This window comes from Fundulus heteroclitus, chromosome 18, assembly GCF_011125445.2.
Source record: "Fundulus heteroclitus isolate FHET01 chromosome 18, MU-UCD_Fhet_4.1, whole genome shotgun sequence".
Classification (NCBI taxonomy): domain Eukaryota; kingdom Metazoa; phylum Chordata; class Actinopteri; order Cyprinodontiformes; family Fundulidae; genus Fundulus; species Fundulus heteroclitus.
In genome coordinates, this window is record NC_046378.1 from 11,990,961 (window position 1) to 12,011,645 (window position 20,685).

The window sequence follows — 20,685 nt, forward strand, 5'->3', positions numbered from 1 at the left end:
ACTTTTACTAGGTCACTCTAACAAGTGAGTATTCTTTGATCGACACCATTTCATTGTATTTCTAGCTGTGTGCTAGAAATACAACAAATGTTTTTTTGTTGTTGTTGTTGCTGTTGCTGGAATCCTTTTTGCAACATACAGAATTGCCCTGTAGGACCGGATTGACTTAATCTCGATTGCCTTCACTGTCCCACCAGCATGTTCTGAAGCTAACATATGTTACGGTTTGTTGTTTAAATGGGGAAACGGTTTGCTAAAGGTTAAAGGTAGTCTAATTAGAAATAGGCTGTGTGGAGGTATTACTGCAGCAGCTCTCCCTGTGGCATTATGCATGCCTACACTTAGCCAGCTCAAGACAGCCACAGAGTAACGCATGCAATAAAACGCACCTCTTTAAGGTGATGGCATTTCATGGTTTTCTGTCACATGGAGCACTTTGCACGTCGCCAAGCAAGTTTGATTATGGTTTTACCTGATCAGCGCACCTTCTTCGTCATGTTTGCAGTGCCCCTTACATGGCCTGTTGTACTTATTAAACAGAGCTCCTCCAAGTGTTCTTTGAACAGTGACTTTCTTCCTCCCACTCTTATATAAAATCCTAAATTTGTCCCAATAGCTGACCTCCAGGTTCTCCCACCTGAGCTGTGATTCTGTGCAGCTCCTCCAGAGTTATGGGGCTTTAGAGCAACTTGCCTGAATAACGCTCTCCCTCCTGGTCCCGTTTAGGTCGACTAGGCGACCTCGTCTTGCAGTGACGCCACATTTGCTCCCTTTTCAGACGATGATTTACCCTTTGAGATGTCCAAAGCTTGGGATGTTGTTGTATGACCTCACTGTGCTCTAAATGTCTCCACAACTTAATCCCCGACCTTTCCTCGACAGAAACCCGTCCGATACATAAGTGTGCCGCACGTTTCGGGTTTTTTAGTCATAAAGAAGTAAAAGATAAAGAAATAATGGAAGACCATGTATCAATTTCCATCCACTGCAGAATGATGGCCTACTTGGTGTTGGACTGTCAGATAAAATAAAAAATAAAACACTCTGAAGCTTGTGGTCATGGTGTGACCAAAACGTAAAAAAAAAAGAAGTCATTTTGCAAGTCATAGTGGAGCCGCGTTTCAAAGCCGCAGGGGTGAAGTTTTTTTTTTTTTTTTCATGAGTAAATTGTATCACACAGCTCAGGCTGGAGCCTGTTGTGGACGTATACTCTCCTTGCTTCCTCTTATCCTTAGCGTCTAAATGACTATTGCCCCTCAGCGCCTCTCTTCTTACCCCAAGGCCAAACTGCGGACCCTCAAGTTGTATATTCATGCGCGCGTCCCTGCAGAACAGATGAGCTTGCCTCTTGCTTTCGCTCTTTAGAATGATAAATGGCTCGGCCGAGACTAAAACAGATGATATCACAGGGGAAAAGTTGTCATGCAAAATCAGCCCCTCCGGTTTTGAATCCGTCTAAAAATGACGGGCCGGCTTACTGCTGTCACAAAGCGTGACTAATTTATCTGTGCCGCGTGAGCCAAGCAGTTGAGGATCTAAGCTGCGCTTTTAAATGCGGAGCCTGGAGACAGCAGGGGGCCCAATCAGGATATTAGAGTGCGTGAGCAACGAGGCCTCCTCCTGATTGGGCTCGGTTCGCGTGTCCCGCGTCGGGGCGTGTGAACGCGGAAGACACCGATGCGGTGGCTGTTTCTGATACGTCCCACCGTGTCAGGTTCCCAAATCAAAGGGAACCTGCATTTGTCTGAGCGATTCTCAGATTTTTATGGCAACGTCTGTCCTACCGTGCGTGCCGTTCACATCGCTGTACATTTCGGCAATGTTGTCTCACTCTGTTTCCATCTGGTGCTTTGTGAGGGCCTCTCCATTCACTAAAAACGCTGATGGATGACTAACCTGAGAGTGTGCACCAGCAGATAGACAGAAATAGGCCAGGCTCAACTTGCGTGCGTGTTTTCCTCCTTGCTCCTGTGGTCACGTTTCCCACCACACTTATAGCCACTGTTACACCGAACCATTACGCAAGCGCTTCGTCTCAAGTGTGTTTTCTGTGTACAGTTACAAAAAAAAAAACGACATGCATTTTAAACGACTGGACTATAATGATGAGCTCTTTGCTGTTAAAGCAAAAGGTCATCTTCATTCCCGGGGGCTATGCACAATAATGGTTTGTTCTGTAGAGAGAAATCACAGCCGCTTTGTTTCTACGCAGTGTAGGGGTTTCCTACAGTAAAGGATATTTTGATATTTATGGTTTTTAAAAAAAAAAAAAATGTGTAAAGTCAACCCACGATGTTCAGAATGTACTGTGATATGCTATATAACCACGTGACTATTATATTCCATAAGAGGTAACCATTAAGCGTTAACATTTCACCTGACACCAGCAGTTTTAAACTGATAATTCCCATATTTCTGAAACGGGTTTCTCTAAAGGAAGACATGAGCAGTCAATATCTTACCTCCAAACGTTAACCCTATTAGCGCCTTCGTTCAAACAGCCATCAGTTCTCCAGCCTACGGCTATTCAAAGAGAGGCAGATACAAAAGTACATGTTTACGATCTAAAACCATCTGGGTCAGAGAATAAATATATATAAGGAGTGGAAAGATATCATCGCTGAGGTATCAGTGTTCACAACGTGAATGTGGCAAAGCAATGTTTAGAATGCAATAATAGCTGGGCCATATTTTCCCAAAGTGTCAAACAGGCCGGCACATGACGCAGTCAGCTTGGGGCTACACGTCGTCCTACATTACCTAGACCACTCAGGATGTACTCCAGGATCCTGTTAGTGGACTGCAGCTCAGTCTTCAACACCATCAACCCAGACATTCTCCACCAGAAGCTCACTGAGCTCACAGTGCCGGTGTCTACCGGTCAGTAGATCAGCTTTCTGGTTGACTGGCAGCAGCAGGTGAGGCTGGGGACCATCTTCTCCTGCATAAGAACCGTCAGAACCGATGACCCCCCCACCAGGGTTTTTCCCCACTCCTCTTCTCCCAGTACGCGAATGACTGCATCTCATCTAACCCACCTGTGAGATCACTGGTCTGAGCCAGGACAGCGATGAGGCTACATACAGACGGGAGGTGGATTGACTGGTCCAATTAGAACCACCTGAAGCTTAAACCGCTCAAGATTGGCGGCACGGTGGAAGAGTGGTTAGCACTCTTGCCTCAAGGTCCTGGGTTTGAACCAGCAGGGACCTTTCTGTGTGGAGTTTGCTTGTTCTCCCCGTGTCTGCGCAGGTTTCCCCTGCCACTAAAGACATGCTGGTCAGGTCGGCCATTAGTGGCGGCGTGCTCAGTCGCAGCGGCTCAGGCTAACTCTTCATCTGATCTATGAAATTTTGTTTTATGTACCTTGTATGTATAATGACAAATAAAAACATCTTATATATATCTATGTTTCACTGTTTGTTTGTAGATGTTGTCAGTATTATGTTGTGCTATTTTAAATGACTATCACTTTGATTTTTAGAGGTACTTTTTAAAGGCCCATCTAGGGACAAGCGCTGCGAATTAGCTGTTGCTATTACACTATGACACTGTTTTGTTCAGTTTGCCTATGTCGATGTGTGTCTGTCCCTACCAAATAAACTTTGAAATGAAATGAAATCTTATCAAGATTATAGAGGTGATGGTGGACTTCTAAAGAACAACCCCATACTCCCTTACCAACCTCACTAACTCTGTGTCTACTGTAGAACAATCCTTTCTCATGACCTAAGCTGGTCCTCACAGACACCGTCCAGAAGAAGGCCCAACACTATATATATATATATATATATATATATATATATATATATATATATATATATATATATATATATATATATATATATATATATCTATATATATATCAGAATCAGAAATACTTTAATAATCCCAGGGGGCAATTGTTGATATATATATATATATATATTAGTAGACCCTCACACTGACAATTGTGAAGTGTTCTTTTTCAAAGTGCTGTTAAAAAAGAAAAGTGACCTCCTGTTAGGATTCAATTGTCATTAATTTGCACATTTACTTTCCATACCTCAAAGGAGTAAAGCCGACGCCGTCTGAGCTGTAATGGGGTGATAATCACATTGTACAAGTCAATTTACACATGTGGGACATGATTGTCCCCCTTATCCTTTGTGTGTATCAAAATCCAGGGGCACTTATTTTACTATCCAAACCCTTATTCCTGTTTGTACAAACAGTTATTAGTTTAATACAGAACATGCTTTTTTTAACACATAAATTATTGATATGTTTCAAGCTTTTGTTTTAGTATAATAGATTCTGTGTTAATATAGGCAGTAAGAAAAATGTACGATACAACCTTTGAAATGGTAACTAGCTTGGTTTGGTGCTGGAAAATGGCACTAATCTGTGAACATAATTCAGCATGTGTTTATTATTAATAGTGTTGGAGCATCAGAAGAAGTAGATTGTTTCATATAACTAATCTGCTTCTTCTAGGAGACAAAAAGGAGTCCATGGAGGCAAAGCAAGCCGAGGACGAGCAAATGGAGACCCTTCTTCATTCCTCTCCGGTTTACCCGCTGCCTGAAGAGATAAAAATGGTAAGCACTGTTTAAAGCTGTTTTTCTTTTTTTTTCTTTTTTTTTTTAGATTCTTCAACACATTGATTTTTTACCACATGTACTTAGCTGAGGACACACAAATGTAAATCCATTTCAGAGCAGACGATACTAACACTACGCATGTTTTCAAAAAATGGGCTTATTTTTTATTACAAGTGAGAAATTTAAATGTTCTGAGTGTTTCCATGCCACGGCAATTGTGCATGCTGCAGTGATCCATATGATTTGAATAAGAAACGGGATAATGTCTCCTCTGGTAAATCTTCCATCTGCTGTAAGACAAAGCACACGCAAAGTATCATAGCAACAATGGCATGTTGCTTTTTATCCCTGCCAGTGTCAGGTGGTAGTTGAATATCCCCATATGCTATGCCATATGGTATGGGTATAAATTTTCCAGGAGTATTTCTTGCTTTTCTTTTTGAACTAGTCTACATCTCTCTCTGGTAATAAAAGGCACAAAGACCAAGGTTTCCAGGAATAAACAGCTGAATAAATGATAGAAATGCATTCGTGGATTGACGGCATACATTTGAAAATGTTTTTCTCTTCTACATCAAAAACACTTAAGACCAATAATAGTTAAACAAAGCCTTAAAGGCCTACAATTGAAGAGTGTGGATCCTCTGTTACTCTTCCCTTCTTTTGCCTTTCGCTTTGATTGACCCCAAATAAATTCCAGTTGTTCCAGGAGGATTTATTTTTTTACATTTTCAAGCATGTAACAGCAAAAGCCATGGTCTGTAGACAGCTTCCAAGGCAGCAGAAGCATCTCATAGTCTAAAGGCATTAGTCAGAAGAAAGGTTTGATATACTTTTTTAGGCATCAGGTGTACATTATCATTATAGACAGTGAATACTGTCATCAACGTGTGGAGAAAATATGCAGTATTGACAATCACCAAGAACTGAGCCCCCTTCCAAATATCAGTCACTGCTTAGCCCAAAGGTTTTAGCCAAATATTAATTAAATTTTTCAACATCAAGACCCAACGCATGTATCTAAATCAGCGACAGAATGGCTTCACCAGAAGAAGATTAAAGTTTTGGAAGTGCCCAAACCTTTATCAGGGAAATCCGAGGGGAGATTTGAGGAGGGCTGCGCACAGGAGATGCCTTGGCGGTCCGAGTGATCTGATCTGCCGTGTGCCGTGCTGATACACTCCCACCCTAAATAACGGGCGCTGCGATAAAAATGAAGAGATACTTCAACACATGATCAGTTTAAGGGTGTGCATACTAATGCAGCCAGTTGACCAAGATGTTTTATTTCTCATAAACATTGCAAAACAGAAAATGTCTGGTCATGTTTTTTTCACAGCACAAAAAAACAAGGGTGTGTAGATTATTTTTTTATATCCACTGCATGCAGGATCCTCCGTGGAGTGTGGTACTTCTCGTTTTTTCTCTCAATACTCCTTTATTCTGCTAGTTTTCAGACACATCATTTCTTGCCATTAACACATATTGTCAGGACAAAGTAGGCAGAGAATAGGAGACGTCCAACACATATTACATGTATCGCTTTATACTGAAGTAGTGATGTAGTAGAACTGTGACCGGCACAGTTCTACTACATCACTTTTTTGGCTCTACAATGAAGGCGTAATTTTTAAAATCTCACATTTGTGTGGGACATGGCTGTCTTGATTCATATTTTATGGACAGCCAGACGGAGCTTAGGCAGGTTCTCGTCTTCCTGGCTGTGTGAGTGAACTGTTTTTGTAAAAGATGCTTTATTCTCAACTGGCCAAATCACACTGAGCCACCTAAGGTCCCAGCAAAATGTAGCAAACTCCATGTTTACATCGCAATTGCAAGGGTTTTAACAATTCTAAAGACATTATTTCTTACTATGGGATTTTCTTCAATTTCAAAAGTAGAATGTGAGATTCTGCTGCAGCAAAAAATTATGAATTTATGAAAAAAACGTTTTTATAAATCTCCAATACCAATAATGGTGTAAGGGTGCTATTATGACTCCAGCTAAAACAGTAGGCTGTACTGAAGAATCTGTGGAATCCGAAGCTTATTCCTTGCCAATTATTTCAGTGCAGCGACATTATCATTTTAATCTCTTTGCAATTTGCAATTATTGACTTGAAAGCGAGTTTTTTTTTTAATAACAAATCTCATGGCACGTCTGAAGAGCTGCACAGAATGAGCGAGACCTGTTGTTCGGTGCTCGGCACTCTCTTTCCTGTTAGCTGTCCTACTTCCTCTGTCTGGTGCTCTCTAGTAATCTCTGGAATGTCTCATTGAGGCCAACTCATGGCTGGGAACAATGCAGCGGCTTTTATTATGCAACAATAGCAATTTCAACCCCGTGGACACACAAATCCTTCCTAGTAGTTACTGTAGTTGCCCCTGTAACACAAACAGTGAAAAGACAATAAAAAAAACATTTAGGGTCTGTTCTCTCGTCCATACTTGTGTCTTTGATCCTGCTGCTGTGCAAAAAAAGTCAAGAGGGAGAGAGAGAACTAAAATGAATATCTGGTTTAGTCTCAGGACCTTATTTACCTCCCTCTGTCATCTGCTCAGATTCCGGTAGATACTAAACTGAGGATGTTCAGATCTTAGCCTCCTGCTGAGTGCACTTCAACACCATTTATTAGAGGAGGTTCAGGTGGCTGGGGTCGAGCGGAGAACACAAAATAACAAAGGAAGTGGGCACTGTGAGCTCAGCGCCGTGGGCAGCACAGCACACTGGTCGGAGTGGGAGGCAAGGAGGAGGTGGTGTACTAACAGGCCCATTTAAGTGCTGTTAATCCTGGTGGGCTGGGAAAGGGCTGGCACTGAGGTTTAATGGTGGGCTGCTGAGAGGGAGTGCTGCGGTTACAAACACACACACACACACACACACACACACGCCATACCCTCCACCCACACATTCAGGCACTGACTCAAGCACATATATTTCCTCTGAACTTTCATGCCAGTTTATTGTGGCTACACAGCGTACTCCCTCTGGGATCTAGCCGAAATACACACACATATTAAAACTGGGACTGACAACGCCAACAATGCAGGTCTTAATGTCAAACGACTTCTCTCCTGCGTTGCCAAGATCAACAACTGGAAGTATTGCAAACTCATCTCTCTTCAGCGAGAACATTGCGTAGAGGGAACTAGCTGCTGGTTTTCAATTTTATTTATCCGTATTTTAATACATGCAAATGTTATACCTGTAAAGGTATGTTAGAATTATGTATGTTACTCACACAGCAATATTTGTGTTGCCATTTAGCCTGAATGTGTTGAGTCATCGTGAAAGGGTAGTCAGTTTGTGTTTCTTAAGGGGAAATGAGCAGTTATAGTTCAGCAACCAAAGAATATGATCGGACTCTGTTATGGACTATAAACTTAATGTGCTGACTCATGGGTAATGTTGATCTTAGCAATGTATGAGTCCGTGTCACTGAGGACCTCTACCAAAATAGGGATATAACGGAACACATGAATTAAGGCACAGTATGTACCTTTGGTAAGTTTTTAAAATGAAATCATAACAATTTTGCCAAAAAAACTTGCTGAATTTATTTTCCAAAAAGGAAAGATAAAACATAGAATATGCAACTATTGAACTATTAACTGTGCCTGAACTATACTGTTCTTGTTTTCAGATTATCATTACTACAGAGTTATTGAGGGCGACGGCAAAAGCACTGGGCAAGTTGTGGAAAACTAGCGAGTACTTCCTGGTATAATTTGATGGCTAAAATGCTGATGAGGAGGAGCTTCATATCATGGCTCTATAACTCTCAGCTTGTGCTTGAAATTCTTCAGTCAATTTGGCCCTTAGTAATTCTTTAACTCCATTTCATATCCATGCACTGTCATTTTGTTCATTTTTACTTCCGTTTCATATCCATAAAAACTATTTCCTATCCTTGTGCATAGCCATTGTTGTCTATTTATTATAGGAGATATTGAACAAATCAAAGATTACTTTAAAGGAGCAATAAGTAAGAAATCTACTGCAAAATTAACCAAAATCATTCTCGTGTGTCACGCAGGATGGAAGTAACATTCCCTATAAACAAATAGTCCTCTCCATCAACAATGTTTTAGTCGGGTTTTTCTCCTTTAAAAGTTAGAGGTATGGTTCGGAACTACTTTGGTTTAGTGTGTAGCCCATGTTTACTTCCTGGTTCCTGAGCCAATCATATGTAAGTTCCCAGGATTCCCAAAACAGAGCACAGCATTTGGTATTTTATTTTTGGAAAGGAGCGGCAGCCTGCAAACATGGAAGCCAGTGAGAGAAGTGGACCAGAAATAGAAGAGAATACAACGCCATAGACCTATCCTGTGGAAGTAAAAATTCAGTGGGGCTTCACAACAGCAACACACCGTTTAGAAATGGCATGTTAGATTGTTGTCTTTGGCAGGCTGTTGTTCTGTTTTGAGCCACTAGGTGCCATTATTACTTATTACTTATTCCTCCTTTAAATTGTTGTTTTTTCAAAGCAGGTACTAAACTACCCCCTGTCGGATATGAACTGGCACACGGTTCATGTCCTGTAAATAACTCTTGCTTTTATTACCCCACAAAAGTCAGGTATTACACCATGGGGATTAGGTTTAAAAAGAAGAACCACATACCTGTTCCCTTTTAAGACATTGTTCCTTAATGTTACACGGTTTGACACTTTCATCTTGTCAGCTTGTCTTTCCTTCTTTCTGACATTGTTGCAAGATTTTTTTTTAAAACCACTGATAAAATCACCCATGGTTAGATCTCTTGATAGTGTCTGACTTTGAAGAATACTCTTAAAGAAGGTTGGCAAGAGAAACTGGAATCTTGTATAGCTTTACACCAAAATAGACATATGTATTGAATCGTAATAAATTGAAATGAAATTAATTGAATTGAATTTATTTGCCTTGTTTGTACATTTTTGATACAGATACATGTACCTTTACACCCCTACGATTAAAGAGTTTTCCCCAACTTACCAAACTGACATTCAAACTTAGAAGACCTTTGCCTATCTCCTTGGCCAGTATTCAAATCGCTATGTGGCTGATGGGCAAGGTATTTTTACTGGGAACACCAAGCAGGGTACACCATAGGCCTTTCTCGTGCACCTCTTGTTCTTTATGAGGTATTGTCACTATCTATTCAGTACTTTAGTGTCACAAACTCAGAGGACTTCAAACACATTGTGTAACAGAACAAGACGTACACTTCAGACACAGAAAGGCAAGCTCTGTGTAAAGGAGCCAGAAGAAGCAGAAAGAAGTAATTGAAAAATGAAGCAACACTTATTTTTGTTAATTTTGAAACGTGACCTGTGAGAGACGCTCTGAAACACAGCGGAACAGCACGAGATGCTCACATTTAAACAAGATCAGAGAGTAAGTCTAGAGCCACAAACGCAGAGAGACAACAGAGAGCGTCCCACTGAGTCTGTAAGAGCTGAGCGATTCCTCTGAAGTTTTGCTTGAATTGAATTCGCAATCCAATGACAAAGCTACCACTCGCAACTGTATAAAGTCCCCTGGCAAAAATTATTTAGAAGCATAATATTTAAATGTATTCTGATCAGACATAGTTTATCATAGCTGTAAAAAAATACGACCTGAAAACCACGGTTAAAATAGAGGTGTTTTTACCATGGTGAAGATTTTTTTAAGATATACGAAAGACTCTTTTACTGAACAAGCTTTTTATCATTGCCAAATTTCATGTCTGGGAAGTTTTTTTTTTTGGAGCTTATCTTGACAGTCAACAATCTTGTACAGTTTGTTAGATTTAGGTAATACTTAGCAGAGTTAGGCCATACTGGAAATTACATAAAGGTCCTCTAAATGCAAGCAAACTATAAGAGGTCATGGATCTAATATTATTTGTGCATGCAAAACTGACTTGTTTAGTCCATTTCTAATGGTTTTCTGTTGGGTGTTCACCACTGTCTAAGTCATGGGGCTTTTCTAGCCCCCACTAAATCTCAACAAAGTTTTTGCTTATTATTTTGTTACAACTTTCGTTGTTGCTATTCTTATTTGTCCCATTCATTCATACTGTTATATACTTAGCAACATTAGCCTTGCCGTCTCAAATATCAAAGGCAGTGGAGGAATGGCGCCTCATGATAAACCTTTCACCATCTTTTATACAACGACAGGCAGGCTGCCCTCTGAAAGAGTTCTGCTTTTTTGGCCACAGAAAGGTATTAGTTGTCACAGAGAAGACATGACAGGAACTTGTCAGTGATAAAAATTAGTTATTTTCTGCTTCTAACACCATCGTTTGTCCAAATATGACCACTCCACTGCATTTGGTGTCATTTCATTTGGGTCATCAATGTTTAATGATCTTCCTGAGGAAAAGAGGAGAGGAGGCAGAAGCCTTCTGTTCTTGTAAATTATACCATCGTCTCCAGCTCTCCTTTCTTGCCTTGTCTCCACCTTTGTTTTTCCTGTATTCCCCCAGTTCACCTCTTCTCTAAATAATAGATATCTTCACACCTGAATCATTCCCCCGTTTTCCAGGTGGTCTCTGGGTCTTGGCAGCTCGTGTGTCAAGTCTGGTATCGTAATCCGCTTGTCTTAGACTTGCTCCTTTACTTTCCCCTCTTTCATTAACATCTTTTTCCTCTTTGGCTTCTGCATACTACTCTGTCCATTTTTACGGGAGGGGTTTTCTAACGGAAGAAAAATGAAAGCAAAGAGGGTTGGGTTCGTGAGGTGATCTGCTGTGATAAGTTAGAGGCAGCAGGGGGATTATTGTACAATATTTTCATAGGTGTTGTCTGGGTCCGGGTAATACATGATGACAGTAATGCAAGACGGTTCATAGGTCGCTGCAGGGTCACTCTGGGTTTTATGAGACAGCTGCTAGACCTGACAGGGTAGCTGTTTGGTTTGGATGATGTGCTGCCATTACTCAGTGACCTTCTGAGTTACTATTGAGGAGTAGGATTAGAAGAAACAAGACGACGGGTAAACCTCATCTGAAAATGGCACTTATTTTTGCGATAAAAACGCAAAAATAACAGAGAGAAACAAGAGCCGCAACTTGTTCCAGACATTTTTTTAGGCTAGCTTAACAGATAGTTGTTGAATTAAAAGATTTCAGTGATTGTTCATCTATTGATTTGATCAGGATGATTAAAAATGAGACTTGTGGTCTTCCTCTTGAGTAGCTTATTGCTGGCTTTGATACTAACAGCATTGATATCTCATCTGTAAGTGGCTTTGGATGAAGGCATGTACCAAATGCATAAACATAAAGGTAAACACCAGCAGTTAAACATCTGTCAGCAGGCAGCCAGTAGCAAGCAGCGGGACATTTATGACTATTTTATCCAACATTATTATGACTTTCTGTTTGAACTATTTGTGGAACGAGATTAAAAGAATGTGTCTAATTAGTTAGAGGCTTTGAAATGTATTCATAATTTTTTAGTGAATTCTTACGAAGTATCAGTAATTGCTTGATGGCTGAACTAATAAATAGACATACATTATAAAATGTAGATTATGATAACATACAGCATTTTTACCTCAAATTCTTGTAAACAAGAATGCTGAGGCTTTCATGCAGTGGTTAATCCAACCATAAGGGTTTAAATGTCAGCACAAGTAAACCAGCAAATTTATACTTCTTATTCTTCTAGGTCGGGTAAATATTTCTACATTTTAAGGTTTCTGTCATTTAGTTCTATATTCAAAAGTGATCAACCTCTCTGTTGACTGTCACCCCATGAGAGTAGAAATGGCATTTAAATCTGCTATGTGAAAACTTTTTTTTTTTATGCCTCAAACCCTCAGTCTGAAGGGTAAGACTGCGTTTTAGGTAAAGGGAAATAAAGTAAAAGGAGAAAAAACTTTCTGGATTGAAAGTTTGTTGTTATAGCAACACTAACACATGTTCAGCTGTTTCTTTTTCCTCCCTCTCACCTTGGCAGGATGTCTCATTTGACCGCTGATATTCCTCTGCTTTAAATTTTAAATCTCGGGCCTCTGTAGTAATAATCAGCTTTTGTTTATTACCTCGTTTTTGGAGTTTAACTGCAATTGGAGCACTTTATTTCCAGAGGTGAATGGAAAAAGATCAGATATCAATTTGTGAATATTTCTTTCCTTTTTTTTAATAAGAAATGAGCATTTAATGGGGTGTTAAATGATGGTAGCCTATTGTCTAAAACCTAGTGCAAATGTCAATTTTGTCTGAAGTTTCATAACTTAAGGTTAATTTGCAGATGTGTTTTGCAGATCTTGTTCTATAGTCCTGCAGAGAGACTGTGAAGGTGGAAGAAGTTGCTCCTTCATAGTTCTGATGAACGATCGCTTATTGTTTTCAAGAATGTTTTATTGTTGGGACATTTTTTTTATCCGGTGTTTTCACAGTTTAAATGGGTGCTTTTTTGACATTTATCTATACACAATGCTTTCCGCGTTCATTCATAAGGATGTTTATAAGGCCTAAAACAAATCCTGCTTATATAAACAAAGATTTCTTTATTTTTAAGCACCCCACAATTCCTAAAACTCTATGTAATAAAAAACATCTTGAATTTTTTAACGCTTTAAAGTTATGAGAGCGTGAAAGAACTTTTAACTTGTAACCTACAACTTCCTGTTTTCCTGAGGAGTAAATATGATGGAAAACACAAAATAGCTTCTCGTCTAAGCTTTTCCAACCTACAGTTGGTTGAATGGATGGACACCTCTTTACCGGGGGAGGCTGTACCTCCTAACTTTAGAAATATCTCTCTCTGTGTTCTGGGGTGTCTGGAAGTCATCAGTAACCAAAGTCCATCAAAAGGTCATCAGTTGCTCAGTTTACTGCAACTCACTCAGTCTTCAGGCTACATTTGAAGATTTTAAGCTTCTGTGAAACGTGAAATCAGACTCTGCTCTTTTCAGTCTTTAGAAGAATATGTTCAACACCAAAGGCAGCTTTTTTTCTTATGCTCAAGCAGAATCAGTTTTCTCTCTCGTATGTCATAAAATCTGATCAAGTAGTCTGAACGGGAAATAAATAGTTAAAAACAATTTCATTGACTCAGAACCTTCATTAAAAATAGAAAACACAGGGCAAAAAAGAAAAGCAGACAGACAAACACACACAGCTCAGATAGGGTTATCTGTCCAGGGCTCTGAAGTTCCTGTGGCATGCCGTGCCGAGCCATGCCTTGCGAAGCATGGTCCAGTGGGGCCCACGGAAGCACATGTGTTGTCTGCTAAATCTGATTAATGTAACAGACTACATCATCCCCCTGTCTTTTTGTTTTCCTCTGTTTTTCCACTGGTTGGCTTGCTGTCCTGTCTTCATCACCAGTCTAGACTACGTCTGGCTTTTGAAACCTTTGCCCTGAAAGGAGAGCCTTCCGAGTATAATCCTGGGTTTCTATGGCTGTGATAGCAAAATGTATATAATGTGATGATGTCTTTGTTATTAATGATGTAGGAGTCAAGTTTCGGACAGTCTGTGCTGTATTGCCCTCATTATTGGCTCTTCAGATATACTTATGTAGCTTTCAGTTAGAGCCCATCAGTCTAAGCATCATAAGCCAAATTTTTCATCAATTTACTCGCTTTTCTAAATAAACAACTCACATATCCAGCTGCTGATTACACTGTAGAATATTGTTTAGATCAACTTCCCCAAAGGTAGATGGGATAGTCGTTATGATATTTATTACTTGTATAGCACAATTAATTATTCACTCATAATTCAGTGTTTCCAATAAAGGGAAAAAATAAATAAAAAGTTTCAGATAAGAAATCCAAATGTTAGGGTGACAGTAGATTTTACACATCCCATAGATGGAAGAAAGTGAAGAATGTCATTAATCTATAGTATTTGATTGAATAATTCCTGAGGAGTCACCCACTCCGTCAGTGTAAGGCAGTGATATAAAGAAAAACATCATTAGACTCTCTGAAATATTTCTCACTTTGTGTCGCGGTATCAGCCATCTTTTACCTTTATTCTTCTGGCCGCACTCTCCGATCCTCGGGCCAAAACCTTCTGGAGGTTCCTAAGATCCGGTTTAAAACTTGAGGGTAGCTGTCCTTCTCAGCTGTACCCCCAGACCGTTGAATACCCTGACCTTGTCTCTCTGTGTGGCCGACTGTTGAATCCTTTAAAAAGCAGCTGAAGGCACTTTTATTTAGAGAAGCGTTTACTTAAATGTACGTGTTTTTGACGTTATCCTTGTAAGCTGTGCTTGTGATATTTCCATTTGGTATTTATTACACTCTGTAAAGCACTTTGTGATTGCAATACCTTTATTGTTCCACAAGCGAGAAATTCAAGTGTGACAGTGGCAAAACACATCGATAGGATAAACCAGAGTTCTACATTAGATTAAGGAATAAAATGGTAAAAAAAAGCTAATTTTAAGTTAAGTTGTAAAGTAGAAGAGAAGGCACTTATCAGAAACTTAAACAAATATTGTGCTATTATTAATTGATAATATGGCATATTCAGGTAAAAATGCATTTGTTGTGTAAAAAATGCAATATTCAAGTTAAATTGAGAAAAGACAGCAGCTGATTTACAGAACGATGTGAGGAAACTGCAATTTGCATGACTGTACAATTCTATTCTAATTTATTTGTTTCTATCAAATTGTGTGTCATCGGCATATGTATGAAATTTAGTAATACATGTAGATGTTGAATATGAATTGCCTAAGAAAAGAGTTATAAAGAACATAAAAATCTAATCATTTGTTGAGATTAATCTTTACCAAACAGTTAGCAACCATTAAAGCACTTCCACTCTATAAATGATTATGTGATCAGTCGATGTATAAAGATCCAGTAACATCCAGTCTGAAGTTTTTAATGCTTTGCACGTAGACACATATCGTGTAATAAACTGTGTGGGCTTGATGTTGTGGTTACCTGAAAAGAACGGTCTACTTTGGGTTTTCCTTAGAAGTTTCTTACTTCTGCTATAAAAACGATACTCAGATTGGCGTAACAATCACACACTTTGAATGAGATTCAGCTGTTTTATGAACCCATGACCTTCATTAAATGAAATCAGTTCCATATTTGAAATTATGAGGTCAAATGTTACAATTCTAAGTTAGTCTCAGTTACAATTAGAGTCAGCAAGGCATTTTAAAAGTTATTGGATTTTTTTTTTCTCAACAGATATAACCATTAGGAGGAGAACTGCAGTAAAATAAATGGTCTATTTAATGTGGCTAATTTGTAGGTTATTTTTTCCTCACAGAAAACCTGTAGTGCGCTGTTTGTTTTACAGACTGACATGCTACCTCGTGCCTTTAATTGCCAGCTTGTGTTTCAAAACTGCATGATTTTGAAGAGAGTCAGAATTCAGGCCATGACTGTATTTGCTTTTTATGACCTCCTCGTAAAACATTTTTAAACAGCCAACTTCTTATTTTAGGGTTTTATTTTCTGTCAGAGAAAACGTCTCCCCCCCCCCTCCCTTTTTAGGCCAGCTGACTGTGAGTGAGAGCAACAAGTATTGGACGAAGAACATTATTGTATGATGCGTACAGCTGGAAAAATCTCCAGCCCTTTTCTTGACATCTCCTTTCTAGATTTTTTTTGAAGGAATGGTACGACAGAAAGTTGAGCAATTTTGAAATACTGACCCTTTTAGAACCAAGGTACACCTTGAAACAGGAAACGGTCGTCTCCTACTTGACAGTTACAGTGCAGATTACATGTGCTATGTTTCTGTATTATCAATGTAAACAGTGTTACCTATTATGATTTAGTAAGTAGTTTCTCTAAAGAAGAGGCGGTTGCCTCCTAGGCTGACCTAAAACTTTGCTATTCAGTTGTAAATTGGGAAGCTATAGTAAACAATATATGTTGTTGTATAAAATATACTAAACAGATTGATACAAATGTGAGCAAGTGTTCCCAAATCCCCCTCCCCCCAATGACACGCAACATGATGGAGATGTATAGACCCTCGCCTGCCAGGTATTCTCTATTGTTTGTGCCCTGGAATGCCGTGCCTTTCCCTGGCTACTCTTTGTATGGTAGATGATCCATGGTCAAGGCTGCCATAGAATATTCTGTGTGAAGTAACTACCACAGCACTTTTCTTCTTCTGCCCAAAATAAGAGTGAAGTGGGCTAACAGGACAGGAGAAAAGCATTAGGCAATATCCAAACAAATGAAGAGCAAATCATAGGAGTAAATACGTGCAAGTACTGGATATTTCACTGGAAGTTTGCTTGGTTCGGATTTGTATTTTTTCCTTTCCAAGCCCACTGGCCCCGTAACCTCTTCTGCATATGTTACAAACCTCTACATCTCTCCTTTGTCTGGTGTGCTGACGCTGTCGTGACTCATTTGTGTCGGTGTCAGATGTTTCCAGTGTCTGCCGTCCGGACACTCCCGTCTTTGGGCATGTTCGAATGGCAAACGGCAATATGATCAGCACCGACACAGTAAAGAAATGGTCTAGTTCACTGTTCTTTAATTCACCCACTCCACAAGCCGGTGAGCTGTCCGGTCACTCTCTAGAAATTATAATCCCCCCCCCACACACACACACACACACTCTCCCCTCACTTCCATCTATCCCTTGTGACTTTTACTCCCATTTCCCTTTCGCCCATCCACTTACGGCCACATGCAAAAGCACATTTACCACTAGATTTCCAGGCATAAAAGCCTTATTCGTTCATACAAACACGCACTGAAGGAAGTTACTTGCATATGCATGCATGCGCTCACTTATAAATACACTGACATTCTTGTCACAAGATGTGTGTTGCACCATGGGATCCAGATGAGTGGAATCTCAGCATTAGTTCCCACTTCACTGAGCGCTGCGGGGGGTTCATCGTCGCGAAATGAAACAAAGCCACGGTCACGAAACGACTTGTCTCGTTTGTGCGCACGGTCCAAACTACACCAAGACATAAGGATGTACACTCACCTGCAACAGATGAAGATATGAAAAAAGAACGTGTGACAGTTTTGTCTGTTTAGAGCAGCTCTACGAGCTCTCACACACTGTTACATAGCAGAAAATTTATATTTATTTCAGCAAATGAAGGATAAAAACACAGACTAGTCATTTAACTACTTACTCAATACCTTTCCTAATTGGTTGCATGATCAAGTGGATCTGTGATTTAACATAGAGAAAGTGAAGCCGTGTGAAGTGCCAGATTAATAGATGAAAAGGACAAGCCATTTGTTGGACTGAACAGAGGGAAAATTGAAGGAAAATCTGTGTATAAGGAGTAATTACGATGTGAGGGCGTTCCAGTGGCTTTGATTTTTTTCCCTCTCCGAGTCCACCATCCTGTCCTCATATCAGTTGATCAGACTTAATCCTAATGCCCTTAATCCTCCAGGCAACCCCCCCCCCAAAAAAATGCCTAAAAGCACCCCCACACTTCATTGCATCTTCGAAGTATTTAATCACGCACTAAACTACACTGTTTATGATTTATCAAAGTGTAGTTGTTATAAAGTGCTACCAACTACACCTGCATTACTGCCTGGTTGTGAGTCCACTGTATGTTTGAGGTTTCCCCACCAGCCACCAATAAATTGACATGACCGTGCTCAGGCATAGGAGATTAGCAAATTTTGACTTTATGACCTGCTCTAGATCATTGAAATGAGAGGTGACGATTCATGTCGAGATACCTTATTAAATTTATCTTCACTGAACAGAACAAAAAACATTGCCAGACCCAATTATTGGCACGCATTACAGTTTTACTGGGCACTTAATTTGGAAGAAGATTTGTATGTCCCGACATTATTCCCGTTTTCTAAATTTGGTATCTGTACGTCTGTCAGTTATATATTTTTTGCAGACTTAATTTTTCTAAGCCTGACTTCTGTTGATATACCAGCAGTAAACTGCAGTGAACTAAACCATACATGTTTATAAATGGGCCAAAAATTTGATCTTTGGAATTTTGAGCCTGGAAAAGTCATTTACAATTAATTAGAATATTTTTCAACTGGTAATTTATTTCATTAACTCGATTCACTTAATGAAACACATTATTTAAATGAATTACACACAGCCTTTATTTCTAGGGATGCACAATATATCCGCATTAATATTAGTATTGTCGATGTTAGTCAATGTTTAACACATCGTATCAGTACGATAAGTAAAACTGGGCCCCTATTATTAACCAATGTTTATTTCCAGCTGGCTGTCGTCAGTATATGTTTTTTTGGGAGTGATCAACCATGTAGTAATTGTTTGGTCATTTGACAGTGATAGTGATGCAGTGCAAAGAAGCAATGTCAGCGGTGTGATCGTTATTTCAGTGTCAAACGGGTAGGGAAATATATATATAATAGTAGTAAATATCATTTGTCAGCCATAAAAACAATAATAATATTCAATATTGATATATGCCTACATTTTCATATCAGTGTGTCCCATTTTTATTTCTGTTAAATAATGATTTTCCGCCTACAGCTAAAGAAAACACAACATTTAAGATTAGAATATTACATTAGACCAATAGAAAAAAAGATACTATTTTATTACAGAAATGTCTGCTTAATATTCGGAACGCATATTCTAATTTGTCTATAAAAAAAACAGCCAGTTTTGTCCTCTGAACATTTTTTTTAAACTTCTTGGACCTGCATTGTCGTTTAGAGTTCATCTGTAAAAAACAACAACAACACACACTTTGACCGTTATCCCATTTTTTTTCACAGTAATATAGTGGGTCCTTTTTCCCCAATTCTTCAAATCAGCATTTATTACTATTTGAAAATAGCTTCCAGTAAATGGCAGCGAAGCAACCTCACATCATGATAGAGCGAGGGTGCCCATATGTTCTATATGCCTGGCCATGTTTGTGCATACGCCACAGTGTGTGCACAGTTGGAGATTGAAGTTTAAGTGACTGCCTGCTTGTTAGATCAATATTGGTAAAAGCATGCACGTTTGAGTGCATTTGGACTTGGGGGGTGGGGGGTCTAATGCCTATTCACGTGTGTGTGTGTGTGTGTGTGTGTGTGTGTGTGTGTGTGTGTGTGTGTGTGTGTGTTTGGTGACTGAATGTATGTGCGTGCAACATCAAGGATATGTGTTCGTGACAGTGACCCACTTCTGGTGTTTTTCGGTGAGCCAGATGGGTCACGGCAGCTGGAGCTGAAGAGGCGGAGGTGGAAGAGCAGGATGATGAGGAAGAGAGGGAGGGAAAAGGCACATGTTAGGAGGAGAGGGGGGGGGCTGGAGGGGCTACGATGAGAAGACAAAGAGGAGGAAATGGGATGCTGTAAGGAAATTGAACATTAGGGAAACAATTAGGAAGCGCTGAATGAGGAGGGTTACTGTAAACCTGTTCGTCAAAGTGAGAAGACTGTTGCAGATTTCTGTGCACTTTGTCTTTATAACAGTTTCTCCTTACCCTTTAGTACATGGGGGGCAATAATTACAGATCTTTGTATACGTGCAGACACTGGAAATCACTGCATAAATTACTTATGTTTCTCATCCTATCAGGAAGCCAGCCATCCATGCCCCTTCACCCCCTTCTACTTTACTCTACTCTTCCTCCTAAATGTTTCAGGCAGGGCGTAATAGCCCCTCATGTTTAGTTCATGAAGGAGAAAGGCATTGTGGAGAAAGCGCAGACTGTCAGCAGACTCCAAACGCAAATACCATCACACAGAATAGACTGTTTAGCTGTTAGGTGCTGAGGACTAACGGGGGTGATTTACTGGTTTGATTTGAGCAAACATGCATTCATGCTAGAGGTGTATTTATTGTTTGCCGAGGCTCCCTGTGACTATAGTTGTGTATGAGTCTTAGCTTAGGCTCTGTCTTGGCCTCGGGGGGACTTTTGCTCTCTTTTACTCCTCTGTTTGTCCTCATCACTATATTACTTACAACATGAGCTTCCCCACCACATGTTACCTCTCAAACCACACATGTTTTTTTTTTCTGCTTCTTTGCCTAGAAACCAAGAGCAAATCTGCGCAGTAAACACCAAAATCCCCCGACCCCCAGTTCCAAATATTCCTCACTCTTTCCCGCATTTATCCTCGCTTCTTCTCACATGCATGCGCTGAAATCCTGTTGTGGCAACACATCGCCTTATGTTAACCTGCTGAGGACGATTTAATATACTTC

The 20,685-nt window shown here is 39.8% G+C and overlaps 1 protein-coding gene across 2 annotated transcripts in view; it reads left to right on the forward strand.

Annotated features, from left to right (window-relative positions):
- Positions 1-20,685, forward strand: part of lekr1 (leucine, glutamate and lysine rich 1) — a 157,977-nt gene that overhangs the window by 34,328 nt on the left and 102,964 nt on the right. For both annotated transcript variants that reach the window (XM_036149971.1, XM_036149972.1), the window contains exon 2: positions 4,477-4,580. In XM_036149971.1, coding sequence (XP_036005864.1) covers positions 4,477-4,580 — 104 coding nt within the window. The remainder of the gene's footprint in view (positions 1-4,476; positions 4,581-20,685) is intronic.